Raw genomic sequence first — 18,468 nt, forward strand, 5'->3', positions numbered from 1 at the left:
TAAAGCCGCTCTCCCTTGAATCACCCTGCTGACAAGGAAGGTAAAAGCTGCAGTGTAATATACTCTGCATATTAATCAGCTACACCTTCAAGGACCTCAGGAGCATTTTGTCTCTCAACCAGAAACATATTCCAAAATTAGCTTAGAGGTAAAGTCACTGAACAATAAATAACTGCCCTAATTCTATAGCGTGGCTGAAACAAAGATGATTAGTTTCCCAAAATTCCTTGATAGTAAGAATCACTTGGGATACTAGTTAAAAACACAAATTATTGGGTGCCTCATCTCCAACCCACTGAAGCAGAATCGTCTAGGGCAGGTCCTGGTAAGCCATCCATTTAACTGGAGTCGAAGTGACTGTCCTGAAAGGTGGGGACACAGAGCTAGATGCCTTAGGGCCTATGGCTTAGGCAGTGACAGCTCAACTCCAGGTGGCAGAGTCGTGTGGGAGACTGCAGTGCCTTCTTGGAGTTTGGCTGGGGCAGCAGGGCGAGCAGCCTGCAGTGCACGCACACCTCCACAGAGTGGGGGCCTGCACCACCGAGAGCTCGAGCCTTCCACTGCTGTCTTCTCCTTCAGAAGGAAAGCTTTAACCCATGAGAATGAAATGGATAGTTGTTTTCCCCTTAGCTTGAAAGGGAGCAGTAATATACTTTTGCTTCCAAAGTGTCAGATAATTGCCTTGTCTTCCTTCCTTCCGCGCAATCAGTCAACAATTCCTAAACAGCAGCTGCATCGCCCAGAACGAAGGTGGATGCTGTGGTTAATGGTCTTTGTAATAGAACGTAGTTGCTACCTCTGGGATGGGGCACTGGGTAGAAAGGGTCAAAAGACACAGGAGGTGTCAGGGAACAATTGTGGAACAGATCATTACAGTGCAATTAGGTAAGGCCTGTAGAAGGAGCACACAGGAGGAAATAAACCTGTCTGGGGACTTGTGGAAAGTGTCCCCCAGAGGACTGTTGGAGAGCTGAGTCTAGAAGTCAGTGGGGAAGGAGAAGAGAGAGATTCTAGGCAAAGGGAGCAGCATGCCTGACTGGGGGTGAGCAGAGGGCCTAGCTGATTGAAGTGTAATAGGAATTGTGTGGTCCATGTTCATTCACTCATTTATTCATTCCACAACTACCTATGGGGTATACAAGGATTAGCTAGCCAGTGTGGAAAAACACAATCTTGATAAAATGTTCTTCAAATTTCCATCTAGTGTTTTGATATTAAATTTTAATTGTTGGACCCACCACCAAGTTGTCTGACTCTGATGCCTCTGTCCTTCTGGACTGTACTGGAGATCTTTGCCTTCAGGTGACAATGTCCTTTCCACCTTGTCAATAAAAGTTTAGAGACTTGGGTTGTGCTTCAAATCCTTCCTTTAGCCTGAGAGCAAGTTACTCAGCTGATCTGAGGCTCAATTTTCTGATTGTAAAACAGGGATGACTACTGTCCTGCGTACTTTATAGAATTTTCTGACTGAGATCCTTTATATGAAAGTTTTTAAGTATGGAACAGTGGCTTTCAAACTTTTGACCGAAACTCATAGTAGGAAATTTATATTAATAAGCAATACTTGACTACCTATGATAATTTATTCCATTTAACAATTTTAAATGCTCCTAAAGACCCACTTAATATGAGTTCATCATCCAATAATGCAGAGGTTCTCAACTGGGGGTGACTTTCCCTCTGAGGGAACATTTGGCAATGTCTGGAGATACTTTTGATTTTTACAACCAGGGGGCTGTTGCTGGCATGTAGTGAGTAGAGACCAGGGATGCTGCTAAACATCCCTCAGTGTTCAGGACAGCGCTCCACAATGGAGCATCATTGGGTCCAAAATGTCAGTGGTGCCAAAGCTGAGAAAATCCTGCACTGCTTCCGGAGCTCAGAGTATGTACTATTCGATTATTTGGGGGTACTATAATTATTAAAAGGACGCTATTGCTCCTTCCTAAACATGAGGCTGTTTTTTTCTTTTTCTGAGATCAGATCTAAAGGGAGAAAGAAAAGGAACTCACAGTTACTATGTACCTATTATGTACTAAGTATTTTACATAAACACTTTTATCATTTAATTCCTTAAAAAACCCTGTGAGGTAGGTATTATTACTTCCATTTCACAGACTAGGAAACTGAGTCTCAAATACTTTAGTGACTTGCACATATTACCCCAAAGGCAATAAAAGAGCCAAAATTATAACTCATGTCTCTGCTTGTCCAGAGTATAGAATGGAGGATGGGGGGCGGGGGGCAGTATTTCATATTCACATGTCCCTAACTCCTTTTATAGTGCCTAGTTATCCACGGGTGCCAGTATATATTCAGTAACTGCCTACTTGTAAGTGCACATAGCTATTAAGTGACCCAACCCAAAGCCCATATTTTATTTTATGATACTGTGTCCTCTCCTTTAGTCTAAGGACAGAAACTCCTTAGCCAAACAACAAGGAAGCATAGCCCAATTGACCTTTGATATTTGCTACCTAAGTCAGTGATCTCCTAGTGATCACTTGCCATTTTTATTGCACGTAAGAAACTTTTGAGTGTTGAGAGACATGACTTACGTTCTGGTTTTGACTACGTAAATGGAATTCTAATTCTTTATATATGAAACAGGACCTAACAATTAGCATTAATCCAGAAAAACAGTAGGAGGAGCTCCTTTCATTTAAATGAAGTGAAGGTGTTAAAGTTAATCTGTGTGGAAATTAGTTTTAAAGCACCAAAATTACAAATAGTGTGTTAAAATGGTATTGAAAATTCTACATAAATAAATAATTGCTTTTTAAAAAAATTAAAAGTATTTTTAAATTCAGGGAGGATAAACAAAAGAAATAATGTGGAAGTGAATTAAGAATGTTTGAGGAAAGTTACTACTTCCATACTAGTAAATTTGAAGAAATAAATTAGATAGATAAATGCTTAGAAAAATTAAAATACTAAATGAGATGCAAGAAGAGAGAATATAAATAGACCAAACAAAAAGAAGAAATAAGAATTACCTAGAAAATAACTTACCTGGCCCTGATAGTTAATTGAAAAAATGCTGCTCCAATTGTTACAGACGAAGATTCCTAATACCATGAACTGTTTTGAAATATATAGCCTAACATAGTTGATACTAATAATAGTTTGTTAATGAATGAATGTAGTGATCAAATTACGTTTACTGAATTAATTTTATAAGGCAAATATTATTTTTAGATACCCCCAAATAAAACTAATTCCTGAAACAAAAATTAGAGCTGAAGCTTACTTCAACCAATTCTTTAGTTTTTAGTTTTCTCATCTGAAAAGCATCATAATAATAGTATCCACTTTATTCAACTGTTTGTGAGAATTAAGTGAGATAATCCATGTAAATTTCTTAGAAATTAACTTTGGTCGTATTAAGGCACTGGCATTTGGGGTTTATACAGCAGTTATCCTACCCTGACTAATTAATATACCAATGCTTTGTCTGCTCAACTGGAGGAAACGAGCTGAATGGTCACACTTAAAATATTTTTCCTTCTCTCCAAAACCCCCCGGTACATAGGTGTATATTTTAGATGTGGTTCCTTCTGGTTGTGGCATGTGGGGGACTGCCTCAGCGTGGCTTGATGAGTGGTGGTAGGTCTGTGCCCAAGATCTGAACTGGCGAAACCCTGGGCCGCTAAAGCAGAGTGCGTGAACCCAACCACTCGGCCACGGGGCTGGCCCCTGAATGGTCACTCTTTAAATTAATGACCACAAACCTCAAGTGGGCCCTTGGTGCTACCTTGATACTCAGGACATTTCTTTCTTTTTTTTTTTCTGAGGAAGATTGGCTCTGAGCTAACATCTGCTGCCAATCCTCCTCTTTTTGCTGAGGAAGACTAGCCCTGAGTTAACATCCATGCCCATCTTCCTCTACTTTATATGTGGGACACCTAGCAGAGCATGGCTTGCCAAGTGGTGCCATGTCTGCACCTGGGATCTGAACTGGTGAACCCCGGACCGCTGAAGTGAAACGTGCACACTTAACTGCTGCACCACTGGGCCGGCCCCAGGACATTTCTCTACTCCTTTCATACTCTTGCTCTCTGGGATGTCAAGTTTTATCATTTCTATCTTCTCACACCTCCAACACCTTCACCTCCATCCTTGCTCTTGGTCAATAACCTTGTTTCTAAGTCACTGAGTAAAAAGTGACTCCCACCACCACATCTACCCACTGGCCAGCATCTGTCCCATATGTTGTCTTCTCCCTCCTCTTCCGTTAAAGAGAGAGGAACCCTCCTTGTTCCTATGGAAAACCAGTTCCTCCATCTGCTCACTCATGTTACTCCAACAATTCTGCCCTCTCCTGCCTCACCAAGTTCTCTTTCTGTATATATATTGGATTATTCCCAGCAACAAGTATGCTGTAATCTATTGCATAGGTGGCAGGCAGAATCATGGCTCCCCAGAGATGTTCACAACCTAATCTCCAGAACCTGTGAATATGTTAGGTTACATGGCAAAGGGGAATTAAGATTGCAGATAGAATTAAGTTTGCTAATGAGCTGACCTTAAAATAGAGAGATTATGCTGATGGGCCCGGTGTGACCACAAGGGGATTTAAAAGTAGAGGAAGCAGACAGAATAAGACAGAGGGAGATATGACCGTGGAAGAATGGTTAGAGTGATGCAGTGTTGCTGGCTTTAAAGATGGAGGAAGGGGGCATTGAGCCAAGGAATGTGGGTGACCTCTAGAAGCTGGAAAAGGCAAGAAAACAAATTCTCCCCTAGAGCCTCTAAAAAGGAACACAGTCTTGCTGACATTTTGATTTTAGCTCAATGAGACCCATGTTGGACTTCTAACCTGTAAGATAATTAAGTTGTGTTGTTTTAAGCCACTAAATTTGTGGTAATTTCTTACAGCAGCAATAGAAAATTAATATATCATATTACAAACAAACACAACAAAAACACCTCCTCCCAATGCATTTTTGTCCTCCAGCTATTGTCTTATTTCTTTGTTCCCCTTTATCAAACTCCTGAAAAGCATCACCTGTGCCCACCAGCTCTAATTCTCTCTTAAACCTCTGTAATAAGGCTTTATTCCCAACAATTCCACCATACTTGTGCTTTTCAAGGTCACTTTCACGGTCCATTCTCAGTTCTCAATCAGATTTGATGGGATGATCACTCCCTCGCCTTGAAACACGTTCTTCTCTTGCTTCCAAGATGCTACACTCTCCTGGTTTTCCTCCTTTCTATTGCTACTCTTCAGTCTCCTTTGCTAGTTGCTCTTGATTTCCCCAATCCTTTGGAGTAGCCTTGGATTCAGTGTCTGACTCTCTTCTCTGTTATGTCAACACTCCTTCCCAAGCTGATCTTGTCCATTCTCTTGGCTTTAAATACTATTTATACACTGATCACTCCCAACTGTGTATCTCTGGCCAAGACCTCTGGCCTGTACTCCAGACTCATTTATCTAAATACTCACTTGACCTCTCCATGAGGATATCAATAAGCTTCTAAACCTTCATATTCCAAAAGTGATCTCCTAATCTTACCTCTAAAACCTGCACTTCCTGCCATCTTCTCCATCTAGGATAATGGTAATTTAATCCTGTAAATTGCTTAGGCCAAAGCCTTTGTCTTGTCTTTGCCACTTCTTTCTGTTTCATGAGCCTCATCCAACCTTTCAGTCAAAGTATCTCCAGGATCTGGAACACAAACTAGTGTGAACCTATTGGTTAAGTACTTCAAAATATAGCAGACTTTGACTATGTCTTACTACCTCTACTGTTACCATCCTAGTGCAAGATATCCTTTCTCAAGCCTGCCTTTTTACAGTAGCCTTCTAACTGGTCTCTCTACTTCCCGGGTTGTCTATGTTGTACTTCCACACAGCCACAGAGTGATTCATTTAAAACATAAATTAGGTCATGTCATTGTCCTGCTCAACATCCTCCACTGGTGTCTTACCCCACTCAGAGTGAAAGCCAAATGCCCTACAATAGCCTCCAAGGCCCAAAGATATCGGACTCAGGGAACTTCTCTGATTTCTTCTCTTACTGCCTGCCCTCCGCAATTGCTCAGCCATATTGATCTTGCTGTTTCTTAAAGAAGCCAAGTATTTCCCCACTTTAACACCTTTGATGTTCCTTCTGATTTCAATGATCTTTCTTCCCTCAACTCTCTCAAGTCTTCGCTCAAATATCACCATCTCAGTAATGCCTTCTCTGATTATTATACTTAAAATTTCATCATTCATCTTCCACCTCCAGCGTTCTCCTCCCTTGCTTTACTTTTCCCCATTACAGTTATTACCTCTGACACACTATATACTTTACATATTTATTTTGTTTACTGTCTCTATCCTCTACTAAATTCCATGAAGACAGGGTTTTTTGGCTTGCTTTGTTTACTGAAATATCTCTAAGGCCCAGAATAGTAATTAGCATGTAACAGGCACTCAATAAATAAAAATATATATTGAATGAATGAAGAGCTACAAGGTAGAGTACAAGGGAAAATGGTAGAAATATGAGGCCAAAGGGGTAAGCAGAGATCATATCCTGAATGGCCTCTAAGCCATGTTTCTTAAGGTCAGTAGGGTATCACTGATCTGTCCACTGGATAAGTATGGGATTAATATGATCAGAATTGTATTATTTTAAAATCGCTCTGATAGTGCTGAGGATTAGCAGAGGGTAAGCCTGGGAGAAGATGGAATCAAGATTTCTGACGGAGGGTAATGCCGATCACTGAAATAAGGAACATGGGAGAGAAATAGTTTGGAGTGTGAGGTATGGTAGATGTTAAGAAATGATAGTTATAGTGTTGGACATTTTGAGGTAGTGGATTAGAAGACAGTATGGAGGCATTTACCAAAACGTAGCACAGAGTCAAAAAGATAAATCTATAAAAGAGCTGTCAAAAGTCATGGAGGATATATTGAGATAATCCATTGTATATTTAATAGGAAATCCAGAACAAGATAAAAATGGGAATTATGGGAAAAAATATTAAATGAGAGACTGACTGAGAGTTTTCCAGAATTGAAAGAGAGTCAAAAATCTTCATTCAGGTTGAAAGTACTCTCTGAAAATGAAGCAGGAAAAATAAAAGTAAATCTATACCAAGTCACATCACAGTGAAACTTTAGAACATCAGGGGTAAATGGAAAATAGTAAAAACTTCCAGAAAGACAGGACAAATTGCCTACAATGGAACAATAATTAGACCAGCAGTATGCTTTCCTTCAGCAACAGTACATGCTGAAGGTGGGGCAGTAATATTTTCAAAGTGTTCTGAGAAGCACCACCCACTCCTCACACAATGTCATGATCCTGACAACTCTCTAAAGAATTCTGCATGCTGGTCTCTCTAGACTCTCTCAGGTCTAGAGATTGATCTCCTTGTCTCTTATAATTCCTGAGGTGAATCACTAGGGGTCACAAAATTGGTTTCAAGGTCTTGAAGTATGTCCTGAATGGATGTTCTGACAACTAATTCTCTCAGCCTTTGGGACATCTGCCAAAATTCTGAAATAATATAAACCTCATGTTTAGCATCCTATTGCACTGAAAAATATTAAATTATTTTTTATTGTTCTCTACTTTTTCATGTATGTTTGATTTGCTTTCCAACCAGCTTTGTAAACATATCCTATATTACTTTCACACTAGCTAAGTAGAAGTTTTCGATGTCTACTTTTACAGTAAAGATAAAATAATGAATTATTATTGTTATAGAGCCAGGCACTCTGCTAAATGTTTTATTAACATTACTTCTGAGTCAATGCCCTGCAAGGTAGTTACTGTCATCTCCATTTTACAAATGAGGAACTTGAAGCTTAGAAAGGTTAGTAACCTGTCCAAGGTCATATTATGGGAAAGAGAAAAGGCAGGAATCTGATGCAGGTCTGTATGACTTCAAAGCCTGAACTTTCATCCTCTATGCTATATCGACTGGTGAAGCATGCTAATTATTAATAAAAATGGCCTGTGTTAATAATTTGGAGTGGGAATATTTACCCAACATGTTGACTTATTTCTTTGTTCTTCCCAGGAAAAGAAACTCTGTGGTCTCTTGCAGACTTTGCATTAAGACTTAATTCCATTGGAATTAGTGCCTTGGGAAAAGATTTGCTTTGCCAGCCACCTGTAAGTGTATTGTAACTTTTGATTCTGAATTCTTCTTTACCCTGGAGAAATAATGGTAAATGAAAGTAATGTATATGGACAGTTTCCATTTTAAATAACTTAACATTTGACACAGACACCTCCTTTTACATTGCTCCATGGAGTTCCAGTTTAGTAAAGTACTGAAGCACTGGTCTGGCAGCACCCAGTAATCCCTGAAATGTCAAAGAGCCAGAGCCGGAAGCTAAGTTTGAAGGACTTTACCAAGGTCAGTATTCTTCAGTGTCTTACTGTGTGCTACATAATTCATTGCTTGCTTCAGGAAGAAGAAAGAACCATGATATGAAGATAGACATACTTCCCAAGAGCGTCTTCTTCTGTTTGTGTTCCCAGTACCTTGTACAGTGCTGGGTGTGTCATTTATGCTCAATAAAACCTAAGTTAGAACTGTAAACCATAATCAAGAACTTTGGGACAAAGTTAATAGAAAAGAATGAGAGAGATTTAGGAAGTGGTTAAATGATGAAAGTAGTCCTGTCTTGAAACACAGCCAGATGCATGTTGTCAAACTTCTGTATGGCTTGCTAGGTCCAGAATGAAAATTTTATTGGTACATAGGTAGTTGAGGTGACCAGATTAGCCATAGACAGGTTAGATCTTGTTTGGATCTGCAGGCCCAATAAAAATTATTGTCCAAGGCAGAGAAGAACAATGAATAAAATCTTTTATATTACTATATTAATACTTATGATAACTCTACTTAAATCCTTTTCATATAATATACCTCAGATGTTAATTAATATATATGTATAATACATATTATACATGAAATTTACATTATGTACGTAAGAACAACAGTGTGTATGTGTAAACTAACATTAGCATCCTTGCCTAATATAAATTTCTTTACATGACTGTAAAACATTACAAATATTACAAAGGAACAAAATTCCAAACCTCCAAACCAGGTGATATTAGGTTTAAAAACAGGAAAATTGGCCAAGGAATGAAATATATTAGTAGAAATAGATTCAAAACTATAGGGCTCAAAACATGCCTTGCCAAGTGTAATAAACAATAGTGAAAGAAGTCGTTATTTATGAAATGCACTTGAAAAATAGACTATTAAAACTGAGAAAATAAACAGATAAAGATTTCATAGCATATATCACGATAAATTGCAGGTGAGTTATAGTTGAGCATAAAGCATAAAGTGTAATAGATTGAGTGAAATAGAATTATGTAAGTATCTTAGGGAGAGGAACATAAATTTTTAAAAATAGTTTTAACCAAGGTATCATTGTCATAAGTAAACTACACATATTTAAAGTGTACAAAGTGATAAGTTTTGACATACGTGTACACTTGTGAAACCATCACCACAATCAAGATACTGACCATATCCATCACCTGTGAGGTTTCCTTGGACTCATTTGTAATCCATCCCTCACGACTCCTCCCACTTCTCCCCTCCTCCAATCCCAGGTAACCACTAATCTGCTTTCTGTCACTATAGTTTGCCCGAATATAAGTTTTTGACTGGTGAAAGTGTTACTGATTATAGGATCAATGATTCCACTTTTATAAAAATCAAATGTAATGAAAAAAAGTAAGGAAAGAATTGAAATGGAAACACTTTGTGATAAATATGATATATAAAAGTTTGGTATCCAGAGTATTAAAAAATTAAGAGAAAGAATGTTTTATTCTGGCTTTTTTGATATCAAGAAACAGAGACAGTCCCGCTGGCTCAAGAAAAAGAATATGTATTTTAGGGATATACATGAACTGGATCTAAACTGGAGAGTTGCTGAAAACAGAGGTAGCTTGAGAGATTGACTTTGGTTTTTCTCTCATGGGCCAAATAGTTGTTCTCTGAGTGCACCTCTGCTTCTTTAAGCACATCTACTTTGTTTTCTCTCTACCAGCTGTCTTTCTCTGCTAACCTTAGTTTCTGGTCCCTCATAATTTCAGTTTGCCATGGCTCCTTTGACTCCAGATATACCGATGGCATCTCTTGGTTCAGCCTTTTTGACTTTTGCTCCTTCTATTAAGTATATTGACACTCAATGGTCCCAAATTCAAATTCTCAAGAGAGGAATATGATCAGCCTGGCTTCCCTTTCTGGCCCAGGGCATATACCATAGGTTGCTGGCCAGGATCCAAATGTTACCTTTGGGTCTGAAAAGACCCATCTCCTGTGGTCAGAAAGTGGGAATCACATGGTACAAAACATCAGCAGGTGCTGTGATCAGGGTGAGCGTTGAGTGCTCACCTGTTCAGTAAAGAGAATGGAGCCAGATGGAGCTAGGTTCAAATCCCAGCTCTACTATTTGCTACCTATGTGACTTTGGGTAATTTGCCTAACATTATTCTCTGAATCTTAGTTTTTTCATTTAAAACTTGGGGATGATAACTGCCTTGTAGGGTTTTTGCAAAAACTAAATAAAATAACATGTGTAAAGCATAATACAGTATTTAGCACACAGTAGGTCTCAATTAATGGTAGCTATTCTATTTTTAAACTGTTTTATTATATTACTGCATTAATAACAATCTCAAGAAAAATAATCAACCTCTATGGCAAAGATCAAAAGATGGCTCACACAAGAGGAAAACCAAATAGTTAGCTAACATTGAAGAAAATGTCCAGCCTCACAAAGAATTTTAAAAATATATTTAAAAATAGCAATAAGATATATCTCACATCTGTTAAAGTTGCTAAAATAAATTAAATTATACATTCCAGTATTGATGGGGCAATGAAGAAAGAGTGCATTCATATTTGGAGGTGGCATTATGGATTAGCCTAATTATTCCAAATAGCAATCTCACAAAACATATCCTTCAATTCAATTTAATAGTCCATTTCTGGGGAAATAATTCCCAAGGAGGTAGTTGAAAAGGAAAACTTCTGTTTGTACAAAGTATTTATAGCTCTCTTCTTAATTCGGAGGCTTTCATCATTTTAGAACTGAAAGAGACTCAAGAGATTATTTTTCCTCTTGGCCTGCACATTAGAATCGTTTAGGAGCTTTTAAAAATACTCATGTCCTATGCCCAAATATTTTGAGTTAATTGTCCTGGAATATGGCCTGAGCCTGAGTACAGTTGAAAAGCTCCTCAGGTGATTCTAATGTGTAGCCAGGACCGAGAACCACTCTTGCAGTCCCACTCCGTTAGGGGAACTATGAAAAAACATAGCCAGGGTGGTTAAAAGGCCTCTGAAGGGAACACACAGATCCTTTATTGAAAGGATGTCTATGGACAAAGTAGAAAGTAGTGTGTACACATTGATGAGAAACAAGTGTGATAGTAGTGTGTCCGTTGCTGCCCTCATTGAGAGATTCCCAACTGGGACCGTGGAGTTCCACCTTGGGAGGGGCACACTTCTCCCTTCTCCCTTTTCTCCCCCCAGTAGGTTGCCAAGTCTCCCATCTCCATTGTGGGGTGTGGGATCATCAATGTACAGGACTGCTGAATGGTGGGCTGTCAAGCTGAACAGTGATGAATCAGAAGAGTCCATTTTTAAAATCTGTGGTGAAATATACATAAAATTTACCGTCTTAAAGTTCAGTGGCACTAAGTACATTCACATTGTTGTACAACCATCATCCGTCTCCAGAACTTTTTCATTATCCCCCAACTGAAACTTTCTACCCATTAAATAATAACTCCCTATTTCCCCCACTCTACCACCCTAGTCTCTGGCAACTGCCGTCCTACCTTATGTCTCTATGAATTTGACCTCAGTTCCTCGTATAAGTGGACTCATATCACACATATCCTTTGTGAATGGATTATCTGTTTAGCTTACTATCTTCAAAGTTGAGTCCGTTTTTGAGGATAAATCATTCCCTGTCTTTCTTTCTCCGCCCTTGCCCTTTCCCCCAAAGGCCCATTTCCTTCTGGGTTGAGGATCACCCCATCCCTTCCATTGCCCCTTGTTTTCCTGTTCTGTGGCTACCCTGCCTTTTCCCTCTTCTTTTTCTAGGGTCAGTCTTATCCAGTGAGGAGAGGAAAAGCTAGTTCTGTAAGCTGTGTCTGAAACTACTAAGTCTGAAGATTTGTTTTATTTGTTTATTTTTTCCTCTTTGTTTCTGCTTCAGTGTGGACTGGGGGGTGGCGGGAAGGGGACTCTTAGGGTATGAAAAAGAGAGACGAAGGAAACACAAAACATAAATTAATACTTGGAGACATACACCTGCCTCAAATATAAAAATGGTATCTACAATATTAAAAGAATTGAGGAAGTTGTAGAATTTTATCAGAAATAGTTTGTTTTAAGTGTGAGGGAGTATCATGTACTGGTTAACTATATGAACTCTGGATCTGGGTTATCTGAATTTGAATCCTAGCTCTAACACTTTTTAGCTGTGTGTCCTGGAGCAAGTTACTGAACTTCTCTGTGCCTCAGTTTTCTCATCAGTGAAAAGGGTATAATAATAATAGTACCTAGCTTATAGATTGTTGTGAGGAATAAAGAAGTTAATACATATAAAGTATTTATAATACTATCTGGCAAATAGTAAGTACTGTGTAAGTTAGCTATCAATACTTTTTGGTCAGTGTTTTGATACTTCTGTTATCTGTCACACCAAATTTGGTTAGCTAATTAAGGAAAAATAGATTTAAAAATTGAAGATAACATTATTCATAGTCGCCCCAAACTGGACACAATGCGAAGTTCATTAACTGAAGAATGGATAAATAAAACATAGTGCATCTTCAATGAAATACTTCTCAGCAATAAAAAGAAACAAGCTGCTGAATCATGCAACAACATGGATGAATCTCAAAAACATCTTGCTCAGTGAAAAAACCCAGACACAAAAGACTACATATTATATGATTCCATTTGTATGAAATTTCTGGAAAAGGCTGAACTATAGAGACAGAAAGCAGGTCAGTAGTTGCCTAGGTTGTGGACGGGACCAAGGATTAACTGCAAACTGGTACGAGGGAACTTTTTCTGGTGATGAAAGTGTTTTAAAACTGGATTTTGGTGATGGTTGCATAACTGTGTAAATTTACTAAATCTCATTGAACTTTATTTTTTTAATGGATGAATTTTTTAGTATGTAAATTGTGCTTCTATAAAACTGTTAAAAAGAAATTTGAAATACATTGAAACTGGAGATTCAGATCTGTTGCTCTTTAGTTTGGTTCTCACTTAAAAAAAAGAAAGAAAAGAACTTTATTGTTTTTGTAAAAACAACGTATGGTGATTGTTGGGAGACAGTTCCCCATGGGTCTGTTATGTTTCTGCACATCTTGCAGGCAAGGCTCTGGCTTCGCTTTGTTCCAGACTGTCTTTTCAGGGATATTTGAAGATGGAGAAAGTGTCTTCCTCTAGGACAAAAGGCAGGCATGCTTACTACCCAGTATAATAAAGAAAATGTCTACCTCTGGAGCAAAGGGCAAGCATGCTTAATGCTGGTTATAATTATAAAATATTCAGGTTCCCTAAGCTCAAAGTTCCTCTCTTATAATGCAACCCAGTGTGTGTGTAGGTGTCACCTGGCCCTCTTCACGTTGCCCTGTGGGAGTTGAGGGTTGGCAAACCAGTGAAGAGTATGCTGACACTCTGGCTTCTGCTATTGCTGTGAGTAATAAAGTCCTTTGACTAATTCAAGAGTCTTATGTCTTGTCAGCATCCATGAAATTGTAGCAGGCTAACTTGCTAGCTTGCAAGTAGGGTAAACCCTCTGACTCTTCATAGTTTTTTTTGTGTTTCTGTTGAAATCTAGATAACATAAAACTTACCATTTTAACCGTTTTTAAGTGCACAGTTCAGTGTCATTAAGTACATTTGCATTGTTGTGCAACCATCACCACCATCCATCTCCAGAACTTTTTCATCGTCCCGTATTGAAACTGCATCCATTAAATGCCAGCTCCCCGTTCCCCTCCCCTAAGTCCCTGCTAACCACTATTTTACTTTCTGTCTCTGTAAATTTGACTACTCTAGGTACCTCATATAAGTGGAATCACACAATATTTGTCCTTTTGTGACTGACTTATTTCACTTAGCGTGATGTCCTCAAGGTTCATCCATGTATGTGTCAGAATTTCATTCCTTTTTAAGGCTGAATAATATTCCATTGTATCCCTTCACAGTTCTTGAACTAATTATAAAAAAAGAAAAAATATAAATAGAGGAACAGGGTTTGGATAAGAAAGGTGAAGATTCTTGTGATGGAGGAGGGAATTGAGGAAAGGAGAGAGAGATGGCAACTGGTAAAGAATAGAAATTAATTCCATTTCTGCAGCCACAAGTACAGCATTCCACAGAAAACCAAGGCCACTGTGGAATTATGCTGGTGCTTCCTGGTGACCTGGCATCTAATCTGGGGATCTGAGCAGGGGTTGGGACCCTCTCCCAGCAGCCTCTCTGCCGGTGCTGCACCATCGTAGAGTTTTCCCTTTGCAGGACCAGGCGATGTCCCCAGCTGTTCTCCCCACTCCATACCCTGGGCGAGAGCACAGATGGGCCCCCCACAGCCTGTGGATGCTGACGCAGGACACTGACTGTATTGGCTTAATTTTGCCGTTGCCCAGATACAGGCAAAATTAGAGCCAGATCTAATTTGAGGTCTAGATCCAGTTCATCTAGTTTAGATCTGGTCCATTTAAAAACTAGGTGAAATCTGGCTTCTGATAAGAGTCTTAGGGCCCCTCCTCCAGCCCTTTCTCACCGTCACCTCTCCCTTCTCCCCCTCCCCACTGCTCTACTCATAAGGAATCGGAGACTCTGGCCCGTCACACAAAGACTTAAACACTCATAACATGCTGAAACATCTTTCCAGATTGTTTTCCTTGTGATAAAGGTTAAAGTCATAAAATGACACTCTCAGGAGAGAGCATTTCAGGTGTGAGCTAGGAGGTAGAAGCAGACTTTTCGGAGCAAGGATTTATTTTATTCCCCCCAGGACTGCTCCACATAGGATGTTGTCAATCAGCTTATGAGCCAGGCAAGAAAAGAACAGCCACTTTTTGGATTGATAGCATGGTTATTAGAGCTAGAAAGCACCTTAGAGATCATCTGGTTCAAACTCTTTATTTTGTAGATGAGAAACAGAGCGAAACATTCCCCCCTTCAGAGAGGGGAAATGATTTTTCAAAGTCATTCAGTGAACAACTGGACTAGATGTCAGATGCCATGTATGTATACACACACACACACACACACACACATATAATTTTTTGATTTGGGCAACTCTGAGATAGGAAGGAATCTTAAAAGAGCTCAACAAATAATCTAGTTAAGCTTTTCCTTCTGTTGAAACCATTTTCACTGAAGAAATATTGCTTAGAATTTGGAAGTTCTTGACCACAGGACCCGTTCAGTCATATTTGCTTCCCTATACCTAGCATAGTGCTTCACCTAATAGGTGTGCAATGAGTGATGTATTAGATCTGCTCCTTTAATTCTTTTTGGTTTTGCTTTGTACAGATACAGCAACTAATCACATCTTCCTTTTGTACTGTGTTCATCATTTCACCTATCACACTGTACCATAGTTATTCTTAAGTAATCTTTGTCTACCTAACTACATGGTGGCTACTTTGAGGACATGAGTTAGTCACTTCTGGACTCTAGGACGTAGCACAGTGCCTGACACACGAGTAGGTTTTCAGTAAATGCTTTATGAACTAAACTGAGTAAATACAAGTCTTTCTTTTTCCATATTGTTGACATACGGGTTTTATTTGTTAACTAAAACACCCAGCAGCTTAAATAAAATGCTTTCTTGATTTCAGTTGGAATTTAGTTTCTCTTTTTTGGTTTACTTTTCATTTCTTTTTTTTTATTGTGGTAACGGTTTAAAACATTATATAAATTTCAGGTGTACATCATTATATATTTCGATTTCTGTGTAGATTACATCATGTTCACCACCCAAAGACTAATTACCATCCATCACCACACACATGTGCCTAATCACCCCTTTTGCCCTTCCTCCCTCCTCCCTTTCCCCTCCCCCGTTCCACCTTCCCCTCTGGTAACCATCAATCCAATCTGTTTCTATGTGTCTGTCGTTTTTATCTTATACTTATGAGTGAGATTATATGGTATTTGCCTTTCTCCCTCTGACTTCTTTCTTTTTTTTTCTGCTTTTTCTCCCCCAAATCCCGCCAGTACATAGCTGTATATTTTTTAATTGTGGGTCCTTCTAGTTGTGGCATGTGGGATGCTGCCTCACCGTGCCCTGATGAGCAGTGCCATGTCCACGCCCAGGATCCAAACTGGCGAAACCCTCGGCTGTCGAACGTGCGAGAACTTAACCACTCAGCCACGGGACCGGCCCCACCCTCTGACTTATTTCACTTAGCATGATACCCTCAAGGTTCATCCATGTTGTCACTAAGGGCCAAATTGATCATTTCTTATGGTTGACTAGTATTCCATTGTGTATATATACCATGTCTTCTTTATCCATTCATCCCTTGATGGGCACCTAGGTTGCTTCCAAGTCTTCACTATTATAAATAATGCTGCGATGAACGTAGGGGTGCATCTATCTTTATGCATTTGTGTTTTCATGTTTTTTGGAAAAATACCCAGCAGTGGAATAGCTGGATAATATGGTAGATCTGTTCTCAATTTTTTGAGGATTCTCCATACTGTTTTCCATAGTGGCTGCACCAGTTTGCACTCCCACCAGCAGTGTTTGAGGGTTCCCTTCTCTCCACATCCTCTCCAATGCTTGTTGTTTCCTGTCTTGTTAAATATAGCCATTCTGACCAGAGTGAGGTGATATCTCATTGTAGTTTTGATTTGCATTTCCCTGATAGTTAATGATGTTGAACATCTTTGCATGTGCCTGTTGGCCATCTGTATATCTTCTTTGGAGAAATGTCTGTTCAGATCTTTTGCCCATTTTTTAATTGGGTTGTTAGTTTTTTTGTTGTTGAGATGTATGAGTTCTCTCTATATTTTAGATATTAACCCCTTATCAGATATATGAATTGCAAATATCTTCTCCCAGTTGTTAGGTTGTCTTTTCATCTTGTTGATGGTTTCCTTCACTGTGCAGCTTTTTAGTTTGATGTAGTTCCATAGGTTTATATTTTCTATCATTTCCCTTTCCCAGTCAGACATGGTACTTGAAAATATGCTGCTGAGACCAATGTGTTTTTTTTTTTTTAAAGATTGGCACCTGGGCTAACAACTGTTGCCAATCTTCCTTATTTTTTTCCCCAAAGATTGGCACCTGGGCTAGCAACTGTTGCCAATCTTTTTTTTTTCTGCTTTTATCTCCCCAAACCCCCCTGTACACAGTTGTATATCTTAGTTGCACCTCCTTCTAGTTGTGGGATGTGGGATGCCGCCTCAACGTGGCCTGACGAGCAGTGCCATGTCCGCGCCCAGGATCCAAACCCTGGGCCACCGAGGCAGAGCACGCGAACTTAACCTCTCGGCCACGGAGCTGGCCCCGAGACCAATGTTGAAGAGTGTACTGCCTGTATTTTCTTCTGGAAGTTTAATGGTTTCAGGTCTTATATTCAAGTCTTTAATCCATTTTGAGTTAATTTCTGTGTATGGTGTAAGATAATAGTCTACTTTCCTTCTTTTGCATGTGGCTGTCCAATTTTCCCTACACCATTTATTGAAGAGACTTTCCTCTCTCCACTGTATGTTCTTGGCTCCTTTGTCAAAGATTAACTGTCCATAGATGTGTGGGTTACATTTCATTTCTAAGGAATATTTCTTGTTTTTATTCCCTCATGCATAGAATAATGATTTACTACTAACTATTTCATCATCTACTGTAAAATGAAAATTGCTAGGTGGCTAAATATAATTTACACATTTATTTGGGCTTTTAGGATACACTGCTATCAGTTACACTCATTATTCCACACTTATAAAAATATTAATACCCTTACAGTTAGTTTGAAAAGAGAATATATCTACTTTGAAACTAGTTTCTTAAAAAACTAACTATAATTCTAGAAGAAAATATTTTCTGAAATTTCCAGACTTTTATAGTTATACACTTTTAAAAAAATTTTATTTTTTAATTGAGATTCATAATAGTTTACATCATTGTGAAATTTCAGTTGTACATTATTTCTTGTCTGTCACCACATAAGTGCTCCCCTTCACCCATTGTGCGCACGCTCCACCCACCTTCTCCTGGTAACCACTGAACTATTTTCTTTGTCTGTGTGTTTGTTTATATACCAAATACAAGTGAAATCATCTGCTGTTTGTCTTTATCAGTCTGGCTTATTTCGCTTAGCATAATACCCTCCAGGTCCATCCATATTGTTGCAAATGGGATGATTTTGTCTTTTTTTTATGGCTGAGTAGTATCCCATTGTATATGTATACCACATCTTCTTTATCCAGTCATTGGTCGATGGG

General features: G+C 39.0%; 1 protein-coding gene across 1 annotated transcript in view; it reads left to right on the plus strand.

Annotated features, from left to right (window-relative positions):
- The first annotated feature begins 8,298 nt into the window (after positions 1-8,298).
- Positions 8,299-18,468, plus strand: part of MYOM1 (myomesin 1) — a 143,343-nt gene continuing 133,173 nt past the window's right edge. Inside the window, exon 1 of the mRNA XM_046671935.1 lies at positions 8,299-8,361. Coding sequence (XP_046527891.1) covers positions 8,314-8,361 — 48 coding nt within the window. The 5' untranslated portion in view covers positions 8,299-8,313. The remainder of the gene's footprint in view (positions 8,362-18,468) is intronic.

This window comes from Equus quagga, chromosome 9, assembly GCF_021613505.1.
Source record: "Equus quagga isolate Etosha38 chromosome 9, UCLA_HA_Equagga_1.0, whole genome shotgun sequence".
Classification (NCBI taxonomy): domain Eukaryota; kingdom Metazoa; phylum Chordata; class Mammalia; order Perissodactyla; family Equidae; genus Equus; species Equus quagga.